At 34.2% G+C, this 11,302-nt stretch overlaps 1 protein-coding gene across 1 annotated transcript in view; it reads left to right on the forward strand.

Annotated features, from left to right (window-relative positions):
* The window catches only part of LOC107725349 (voltage-dependent T-type calcium channel subunit alpha-1H-like), an 81,620-nt gene that overhangs the window by 68,634 nt on the left and 1,684 nt on the right, over positions 1-11,302 (forward strand). Inside the window, exons 24-34 of the mRNA XM_016534586.1 lie at positions 624-713; positions 2,362-2,554; positions 4,794-4,945; positions 5,707-5,816; positions 7,083-7,216; positions 7,853-7,923; positions 8,034-8,112; positions 8,639-8,760; positions 9,013-9,306; positions 10,113-10,269; positions 10,353-10,510. Of these exons, the coding sequence (XP_016390072.1) occupies positions 624-713; positions 2,362-2,554; positions 4,794-4,945; positions 5,707-5,816; positions 7,083-7,216; positions 7,853-7,923; positions 8,034-8,112; positions 8,639-8,760; positions 9,013-9,306; positions 10,113-10,269; positions 10,353-10,510 (1,560 nt within the window). The remainder of the gene's footprint in view (positions 1-623; positions 714-2,361; positions 2,555-4,793; positions 4,946-5,706; positions 5,817-7,082; positions 7,217-7,852; positions 7,924-8,033; positions 8,113-8,638; positions 8,761-9,012; positions 9,307-10,112; positions 10,270-10,352; positions 10,511-11,302) is intronic.

Raw genomic sequence — 11,302 nt, forward strand, 5'->3', positions numbered from 1 at the left:
TATATTTATATATATATATATAATACTTTTATTCAACATTATTTTACATTGTTACATTTTTTAAAAATGCTATTCTTTTGAACTTTGTATTCATCAAAAAATCCTAAAAATAAATAAAAAATATTGTGCAGTACAACTGTTTTCAATATTAAATGTTTCTTGAGCAGCAAATAAGCATATTAGAATAATTTCTGAAGGGTCATGTGACACTGAGGACTGGAGTAATGGCTGGGATCGCAGGAGTAAATTGCTTTTTAAAATATATTAAAATAGAAAAGATCTTCAAACTGTAATAGTATTTTACAATATTACTACTTTTATTGTATTTTTGATAAATATTTTATTTTTGATAGATAGGCATAAGAGATGCTATTCTTTCATTCTTCTTTCAATAACAAAAAATCTTATTGATCGTAAACAATACAGTTCATGAAGAAAACTTTATAACTTTATATACAGGATTTTTTTTTTCTCTCTGTGCAGTTGTTCCCAACTGAGCTAAAAATGTGTTCATCTCACCTTCCCTTCAGTATTTTACAGATATTCATATTGTTGACAGTGATAGAGTAATTCTGTAAAATATTCTCTTGTTCACATTAATCCATTTTATGTCTGTTTTGCAGGCACTGATGTCATTATTCGTCTTGTCATCTAAAGATGGCTGGGTCAGCATCATGTATGATGGCTTAGATGCCGTGGCTGTGGACCAACAGGTGTGTGTGTGTGTGTGTGTGTGTGCATTCTTCAGATAACTCTACTGAGTGTGGAAACACTTAAACCTTACTCTGAATCTGTCCGTTATAACAAAAGAAAACACAGGCGACAGAAGTGTTTACTGCTTTTTTTCTTTCCTGAAGCTCAAGTGACACAATCACAAAAGGCAGCAGCAGGTTTTTAGGTAAAGCGAGTGTTTGATTAATTCAGCTCTGAACTGAAGAAAAAAGGGAGAGATAGATAAAAATACAGTGGAGGACACCAGAATGAGCAGGTTGAGGAGGAGAGTCAGAACATTCATCATTTAATTCCACTGAGAGGTCTTATATACTCTCTCTTACACACACATACACAGAAACACTGAGTCCATGGGCAGTAACAGACTCAACACAACTGGTTTATATAGTGTCCTTTACAGTGGCCCATCTTTTCTGTAGTGACAAATACCAATTGTGTTGCATGTACAATAAGACAAGTACAGAGTTTCCATTCCATTCTGCACTTTCTTCCTGTCACATTCCCTGTCTTTGCTTTCTTACTGATGGGCTCCTTTGTCTCTGGAATTAAATTACTGTTTGAAATTTTGGGGCAAGTAAAATATTTGTTTGTTTGTTTGTTTATTTATTTATTTTGAAAGAAATAATACTTTCATTTAACAATGATGCATTAAATAGATCAAAGGTAAAAGTAAGCTTATTTATAATGTTAGATTTTTCTCTTTTTTTCAAATAAATGCTGTTCTTTTAAACTTTCCATTCATCCAAAAAGTCCTGAAAAAATGTATAATTTTCCACAAAAATACTAAGCAGCACAACTGTTATAATAGACATTAGGAAGGATCATGTGACACTGAAGACTGGAGTAATGATGCTGAAATTTCAGCTTTGCCATCACAGGAATAAACTTTAAAATAAATGAAATTAAAAGGTATTTTAAATTGTAATATTATTTCAAAATGTTCACAGTTTTTATGGTATTTTTGATTAAATGAATGCAGTCTTTGTGAGCATAAGAGACTTCTTTCAAAAACATTTTAAAAAATCTTACCGACCCCAATTATTTAAACATTAGTGTATATTGAATTGAATTTTTTTTAATTTTTTTTTTTTTACAACATTTCAGTAGTTTATTCTTAAAGTTTAATTAGTGTTTAACTAAGACTACTGGCATATTATTCTGAATATCTGAATATTATTCATTTACATTGGCACATACTTTAGCATTACCAAACTAACTATGAATACTATGTGAGTGGATTTGAAGAAATATGCTTTTGGAGACAGGAGCAGCATCAAAACGAACATAAATTAATGTAAAAAACAAAAAGCCATATGACCTGCATTTTTCAGTTCACTGCAAGGTGTTTTCACAGCCCTTAATTAGTGAATTAAGATTAAATTAATGTGCAGAAATACTCTAAATTCAGCTAAATAAATGCCAAGAGTGAGTATCCAGCATTTCCACAAACGAATGGTAGGAGAAATATGTGCAATATAGCAAATAAAGTTTGTATTCTTAGTATACGTTACTGTGTTGATCACATGTACACATAAATATTTCCTTATGAAAATTACACCTCTTTAACTGAACAAAGTCACCACCTTAAGACTACATGATTTCTCTGTTTTCTTTCTTCTCTCTTTGTAGCCCAAAAGGAATCATAATCCCTGGATGCTTCTGTACTTCATCTCCTTCCTGCTGATCGTCAGCTTCTTCGTGCTGAACATGTTTGTAGGTGTGGTGGTCGAGAACTTCCACAAGTGTAGACAAGACCAAGAGGAAGAGGAGGCCAGACTGAGAGAGGAGAAGAGACAGAAGCGCATGGAGAAGAGGCGCAGGAGTAAGCGTGTGTTTGTTGTACGTGTGCACAGAGTCAGACTGTGTCATAATAAAAAGTCATTTTTCTGTTTTCACTGAAAGCAAAATTCAGAACAAAATGGATTTTGGGCCTTTTTTTGCCACTTTAATATTCAGAGGAGCAGAGGGCAACAACATATTTTGTGGCTTGTCACTGCTGGTTAGGATAAAACTAGCATGGAACAGATTGGTTTTATTGCGTGTAACTTTATTGCATCACACATGGTTAGCACAGTACAGTTTAATTGCTGTCATGTGTATTTAGCTGGAGAAATAGACAATTAGTAGTGATTTCCACAGCCGCGTTCTCCAAAAGCCCTTTGACTTTGTTTGACTTCAAAACCACATAACCAGAATTTAATTAGACAGGAGGCACATAATAATAAGTTAGAGTAAAACCATATACTCTTGCCTCAAATCTCACTTTAATCCTGTGCTTTGGTTATAATTAACAACAACCTTTCTTTAGAAGTACTAGTGTCAGGTAACACCGATATAAAAACATGAGTGGGGATTAAACAATAGGTAGAATCATATTTTTCATAGGGCTGAGTTTTGCTACAAATTTCACGATTCGATTCGATTCGATTTCCGATTCGATTCGATTATTTTAGATATACATCAGGTATAGTGCATGCCAAACTAATGCTGTAAAATATACATGAGAGTCAGTCAAATGAACTGATTTTTATATACAGGGCTTAAATTACACTCAGTGAAGTTTTCATAATAATTAAGTCACAATTAGGTAAATATGTTTCTACTCCAATTCATTCGCTTTTTTTTTAATAGAAACATTTTAATGGTGGCTGTCATAAAATCTGAATGGATTTATTTTAACATAAATGAAACATTAAAAAACTATGTTCTACAGTGCACATACCTATTTAGAAAAATGCTCCTCTTTAGAGTTCATTTTTCTAGCTGACTGAGTTTATGGTCACAGAATATGTTTTTTGTGACATTGTTTACAAGCTTGAGCTTGATTGAGCAATTACATGAGATAGGATACAGATTTCGGTAAGATGTGCTCTTTCTTTTAACATATCTTCAGACATTTATTCATGTTTATTTCGCGCTGAACTGAGGCGCTACCGCGATCTGTCACTCCACATTAAACAGCGCCAAAACGGCATTTATTGTTTGAATATTGTAATAAAATGCACATCATTTTAAATCTGAGACTTTGTTTTATATCAAAAATAGCAAAGCACAAAGCTTATTTCAATGTATTTGGATGGGAGGCGCGCTACAATGTTCCGTCCATTAACTGAAAACAGGCTAGACTAATCGATTCTTGCGATTTAAGAATCGATATCGTTTCGTGAAAATGAAAATCGATTAAAATCAAGAAATCCATATTTTTTACCCAGGCCTAGTATTTCATGTAGTTCGCATATTTAGGGGCCATGTTTATGGGTCAAAATATTGGGCTCTTTTGGGACAATAAGCAACTGTCTTAGCAACTTATTCATAACACTCGCAAATGCATCCCAGAATGCCCCATCAACCATGTGGCAAAATGCTAAAAGACACTCACATCTTCCTAGCATCAAGGCGGTGAGTTTTACATAAGTAAGCAATATTCACAGTGCCGTAGTATATATCATATACCATCAGTTTACCCTGGTACTGCCACAGTACTTTTTATAAGAATACCTGAAATGGAAACTGAATTAGTTAGCTGTCTCAAGACATCACTTGCTCTCTCTCTCTCTCTCTCTCTCTCTCTATCTATCTCAAATGCTCACAAAGCTTCTCTCAAAGACACCTTGAGCAGTCTTGAGCCATGATGGATGTGGGGGGACGCTTGGCTGGACATTTACAACGTCCCTCAGATGACTCGACTGTTTGCTAACTGTGACTACACACACACACACTACTTTGTTAGCAGTTTACTGGCCAGACAAAAACTGGGTCAGTGTGCTTGTGTTTGACAGGGACAACAAAGTAGCCTATACAGTAAACTAACAACACACATCCTGCCCTTGAGTTATGTTCAACGAAACCTGGCAAATCTTGTGAATATTAACATGTATTCATTTCAATTCAAAGCTGCATTACAAAACCGACATTTTTAAACCTAAAATGTTGGCTGAGGATATTCACAACATCCTGTGATACAAGATGAGTGTGTGTGTGTGTGTGTGTGTGTGTACCTGAATGACCTGAATACACCCTTATGAAGGTGTTATTGTTCTCTGTGTGTTTTTGTCTTCCAGAGGCCCTGCAGAGGCCGTACTATGCAGACTACTCTCCAACACGCCTCTTTATTCACACACTCTGCACTAGCCATTATCTGGACCTCTTCATCACCATCATCATCGCCATTAATGTGCTCACGATGTCAATGGAGCACTACAGACAACCCAAGGTTTGGTGTATTACACACACACACACACACACACACACAGACATCACTTCTGCAGGGGCAGTGACACTATTAATAGGTTAACAAAAACCTGTTTGAAAAAATGATATCAGTATTTTAGCATTGCATGTTTTAAGTCAACAAAAAATGGCACACCAGTGTGCTACTAAACTACTGAGATGAACACTATACTATCTTATAATAGACTATATTATACTATATTCATTTATTAATATTTAAAATTAGTTTTTATATTTTCCATGTAATTTTAATTTTAGTTAAATTGTTAGTAATTTTTTTTGTGTTTTAGTATTTTTATTCGTTTTAATAAATTTAATAAATTTTGTTTTTATTCATTCTATACAATATATATATATATATATATATATATTAGTTAGCAATAACAACACTTGTTCACACCTACTTTACTTCCATAATCGGACATATTTCAGAGTGAAACAGTATTCAGTATAAACAAATATAGTTATATAGTTAATATAGATTTATGCATCAGAAACTGTTTGGATCATGAAAAGTGGGAGTTACGTAACTTGTGATGTTAACCGGAAAGGAAAGTTATTTCTGAGGCATAGCAATTTATTAAATTTTGATGAAAGATTTTGACAGACATATTTTTTACTAAATGACTGATGCATCATTCATTATAAGACCAGGATCATATAAATAAATGGTCAGTTTTACATTTCTGTTGAATTCAAGTTTAATATTCTATGTGTCTGACTATCTGTATCTGTGTTTCTCAGTATCTGGATGATGGTTTGAAGTACTGTAATTATTTCTTCACGCTGGTTTTTGTGATCGAGGCTGTGCTGAAATTGGTTGCCTTTGGCTTTAGGAGGTTTTTCAAAGAGAGGTAAGGCTCCATCATGTGGACACTGTGCAGAAATACAGTATATTTTCTAGACTGTAATTTCACTAGTCGGTAGTATTCTTAAATTGACATTTCAGCATAGATCTGTTCTCATGGATTTCACGAAATGAGGAGAAAACAACTGCAATCAGTTTTGTTTCGCTTTAAAGGCAGTTCACAACTAAATGCATTAATATAAACTACTGTTCAAAAGTTTAGGGATTTTTTTTAATGTATTGAAAGAAGATTTTTATGATCAGCAAGGCCTAATTTATTTGATTATTTGAAAATACAACACAAAAATAAAAATAGTCTAATTATTTTTGTGGAAACAGTGATACATTTTTTCAGTATTCTTTGATGAATAGTTTTTATGACAGCATTATTTTTTTAATGTAATTTTTTGTAACAATATACATGTCTAGTGTCATGTTTGATCAGTTTAATGCATTTTTGCTGAATAAACATTAATTTATTGAAAAAATGCATATCTTTCTCTCAGTAAAGGCTTTTACATTGTTACAACAAAATTATATTTCAAATAAATATGCATCTTTATCTGTGATTTATTACAAATAAATACAGGGACAATTTGCACTCATCATAAAAATTTATGTGAATGTGCTTTTACATTATTAACAACTTTTGTGTTAAAGTGAGTCTGTGAGGACAGATGGTGTCTGTGATGCCGACACTATGAGTGTCAAACTGCGTCTTGTTTCAAAACTGCATCTTGAGCCTCAATGTTTCTCCAAACCTTACTATAAAAAATGATTGTTACACAAATATTTCAAATGCATCAGTCTTTGATTGAAATCCTGTCACTCTGTCAGCATTGCATGTCATGCAAACGCGAATACCTGCGAACCATGTTCCAAAATGGTATCAACTCACTGTTTGAAGTGCCTATCATAAAGAAAGGTCACATAGTGTCATGAATAATAATGAGACAAGGCCTTCTCATAAGATGAGGCCATGCAGACTCATGAATAATTATGAGACACCATTGTGACACATCCTGTGACGTTGAGACAGAGAAAAATAGGCCAAAAAGTCTATAAATTAATAACTTTCCTCTTTATAAATTAAAAATACGGGGTGCTAACATTATCTTCCATTGTCTTTCATTCGTGTTCCAGAAAGAAAGAAAGTGTTAAAGAAAGACCTTTCCTCTGACAGTCTCTAATGGTCAAGTTTAGCTCTTTTCAAGAATATTAAATGGTCTCACAGGACCTTGGCTTTATCTCATTGTTTTTTTTTTTTTGTCAGGTGGAATCAGTTAGACTTGGCAATTGTTCTTCTCTCCATCATGGGCATCACACTTGAGGAAATTGACCTGAATGCCTCACTACCCATCAACCCAACCATCATACGCATAATGAGGGTGCTGCGCATCGCCAGAGGTACCAAATACACGAAGACAGACACACACACCAGCCGTGACAAGTGAGAAATAAAACAGGGTCTTATAAGATGTGCCAGAGAGAAGAGACATTTCCAGCATTTTTAGCAATGGGAAATTTAAAGGGGTCATCCGATGCTACATGCACCATGACCCCTTTAAAAAAAATTTATTTACACTACCATTCAAAAGTTTGGGGTCAGTAAAATTCTTTCCAGTACAAAAGTAATATATTCAGTACAGTTTGGGTTTGTGGCAAGTAATGTCTAAATGATTCTGTAACAACGTTTGTAGATCGGGAAGAAGGAGGCGGGAACCGGCGAACATTTAAACAAAACTTTAATAATAAAATAAACACAAAACAGCATGACAGCCCCTCGCGGACGACTGTCGCGCACAAACAGAACCAAAACACAAAATAAAGCCAAGGCCTGGTCCTCTCTCGTCTTCCACTGTCGTAACTCCTCCTTTTATCCTTCCGGAGCTCCTCCGTGGGACTCGAGACCGGTGAGTGGTGCAGGTGTCGCTCATTATCAATTACTCCACCGGCCTCGCTCAGTTCCCACGGCTCTCGGCCCCGCCCCCACTCGTCACAGATTCAAAGAGGAATGAAATGTGATATTAAATTCCCTTTCAGTGTTGAAGCTGCTGAAGATGGCCACAGGAATGAGATCTCTTCTGGATACAGTAGTTCAAGCTTTACCGCAGGTCAGTGAGTTCATATGTCACGTGCTATATCCATTGTTATTGTGGAATTACTTCACAGATTATGATGTATGTTTATGTGGCTTTATTCTGGTGATGTTCTGGTTCTCTAGGTCGGTAATCTGGGTCTGCTGTTTATGCTGCTGTTCTTCATCTATGCAGCACTGGGAGTCGAACTCTTTGGCAAGCTTGGTTGGTATACTTTTCATTTCCTGTTATCTTTTTCAAAACAAAGTCTCTTATTTCACCAAGGCTGAATTATTTAATCAAAAATACAGTAAAAACTGTAATATTGTGAAATATTATTACTATTTAAATTGTTAAAATGTAATTTATCCCTGTGATGGCAATTACTCCAGGCTTCAGTGTCACATGATCCTTGAGAAATGATTCTAATATGCTGATTTGCTGCTCAAGAAACATTTTCTATTACTGTCAATGTTCAAAACAGTTGTGTTCCTCAATATGTTTGTGGAGACCAAAAAATTACTTGAATAGAATAGAAAGGTTCAAAAGAACAGCATTTATTTGAATGTTTTTGTAACATTACAAATATAATTAAGTCTCACTTTTAAACAATTTAATACATCTTAGCTAAATAAAAGTATTAATTCAGTACAAAATATCTCACACTACTCAACAGTAGTGCTTATTGTTACATAAAACAAATAAACGTATATTTTGGATAAAGTATTCAAATGAATTGTTTTTAAATCAGAATGCACTGAGGACAACCCGTGTGAGGGATTGAGCAGACATGCTACATTTCAGAACTTTGGCATGGCGTTCCTCACTCTGTTCCGCGTTTCCACCGGAGACAACTGGAATGGAATCATGAAGGTATTTTGCAAACCATGAAACTATTCATGCATGTCATAAATACCTGTTTATGGAATGCTGATATTTAATGTTAGCTCTTAATTAGACTTACACTCACCCTCGTGTCATTCCAGATGTTTAAGAGTGAGGCTATTAGCTGTCAAAAAGATTATTTGTTTCCCACACACAGTAAATGATCAGGTCTTGTCACTTTTTGAGCTTGGCAGAACTCACAATTTCTGTGTTTTTGTGTGTGTGTGTGTGTGTGTTTAGGATACCCTGCGGGAATGTAAAAATGACAGATGTCTGAGTTACCTGCCGCTTTTGTCGCCTCTGTACTTTGTGACATTCGTGCTAGTGGCACAGTTTGTGCTGGTGAATGTTGTGGTCGCTGTGCTCATGAAACATTTAGAGGAGAGTAACAAAGATGCCCGTGAGGAGGCCGAGATGGAGGCGGAGTTGAAGGAAGAGCTTCATGGCATTCGTAGACAAAGCACCGCCTCTGTGGGCGGAGCCATCGGGCTTGAGGGTACAGCTGTTCAAATGGAGACTCTCTCACATGAACAGGTCAGTTCTGTACATTCTTTTATAATTCTTCTATACATAAAGCCACTGTACTCTTGAAAATATTATACCAAGGAACCCCCTCCCCATATATTTAATAGATATTATTAGAGTTATTAGAGTAATGCTAAATGTATTTTAGCAATGTTTACGATTAGAGAAAAAAATCTGAAAGTTTACTGTATTTAAAAACTCTTTGGTGAAATTGATTAGAAAAGGCTAAATGGTCTTAAAATATAACCTCACATTTGATGTGAAAAATGACCACCCTAGGAAATGAAATTACAATCTACAAATCAGCCACAACAAAATAGTCTTTGATAGTTTTTAATATATATATGCCAGAAAATGCTCTTATAAACTACTAGGGAATACACAGCCCTCTATAGGGCTATACAGGTATCTAGTGGTTACACTATGGTATTAAATATGATTTTCTTTATTTCTCCCACCGGATGCCACTAATCTGCCTTCCATGCATTGAATTTAAAATGTTTTATAATGAATTTAAAAAAGGAAATATCCCTTTTAAATAACTTTTTGAAAATAATAAATATTTTTTATATTTGTTCTTTATTTGCATAATTTTATATAGGAATTTTTTTTTGCATAATTTAGAGGTTAAATTTTAAAGTGGTCCAGTCTATTTTTTATTGGAGTACATGACATGTATTATATTAAATAAAAAATATATTGAATATGTTATTTAAATAATAATAATAACAATATTTTTGCAGGGTTTTTAATATGGATATGCAGGGGGAAACATAACTGTTAAAGCACATAATATAGATTTGTTGTGTTCACAGGGCCAAGACCCCAGTTACGGCAACTTCCTGACAGTTAGTAGGCCGTCTATATCACGGATGCTGTCCTTACCTAATGACAGTTACATGCTCTATCCTGTTAAGCCTGTATATGGGTCCATTCATGAGAGAATCTCCAAACAGGACTCCACACTACCAGGTGACAAAACCAAACCAGTTCTTACTGGTCATGGCACACGTGCAGAGAGAGAATATGACTAAAGCTGTTTGTGTATTCTTCAGGCTCCTCTCTCTCACTCGGCACCCAGCCCTGTGAAGATAGTGTCGTAATGCAGGTTCCAGGAACTGCATCTCAGACAAACCTGGCTGCCGCTCCTGCTCCCCATCCTCTAAATCAAAGAGCAAGATCTAGCAATGCCTTCAGAGCCCTGCGGAGACAGGTACTGCAGCGACTCTCATCCTCATGACTGTTTTATATTAGGGATGACAATAGATTAAATTAAATAGACAATTACATAAAATGTAATCGCATGATCTTTGTCACTAATGAAATGCAAAAATTGTGACACTGATCATGTGAACATTTGTCCAAATGTCAGATGTTCTTGCTTCCATTGTATCCTTCTCAAATAATGCTGAGAACATGATCATCAGATTTTACACAAATTTGTTAAGTTTATGCTGCTGTCAGAAAAAAAGAGACATCTGTCTATCTGTCTATCAGCCTGTCTGTCTGTCTGTCTATCTGTCTGTCTATCTATCTATCTATCTATCTATCTTTTAACTTAAAATGTATATATCTTTTAACTTAAAATGTATATGTACATTTACATTTATATAAATGATTATTTAAAGAATTATAAATACTTAATCTATTAATACATATATATCAAATTTTATATGATTAAATTTATTACATTTGCAGTACATCTATTTATTACATAAAATGTTGTTGTTATTATTATTATTATCTAAATTAATACAAAATAATATGATGGTAATTTTGTTTTTAAAATCTATTTAAAATATTTAATCTATAAAGTAAATATAAATTATAAAATACAAAATATTAAAAAATAATTACACATATTAAATTATGAAACATTTTATTAAAAATAAATATATATCATTTCAGTATTTGATGCAAATATGTGACCCTGGACCACAAAACCAGTCTTAAGTTGCTGGGGTATATTTGTAGCAATAGCCAAAAATACATTGTATGGGTCAAA

Source organism: Sinocyclocheilus rhinocerous, unplaced genomic scaffold (genome assembly GCF_001515625.1).
Source record: "Sinocyclocheilus rhinocerous isolate Xijiao unplaced genomic scaffold, SAMN03320098_v1.1 scaffold1386, whole genome shotgun sequence".
Lineage (NCBI taxonomy): Eukaryota > Metazoa > Chordata > Actinopteri > Cypriniformes > Cyprinidae > Sinocyclocheilus > Sinocyclocheilus rhinocerous.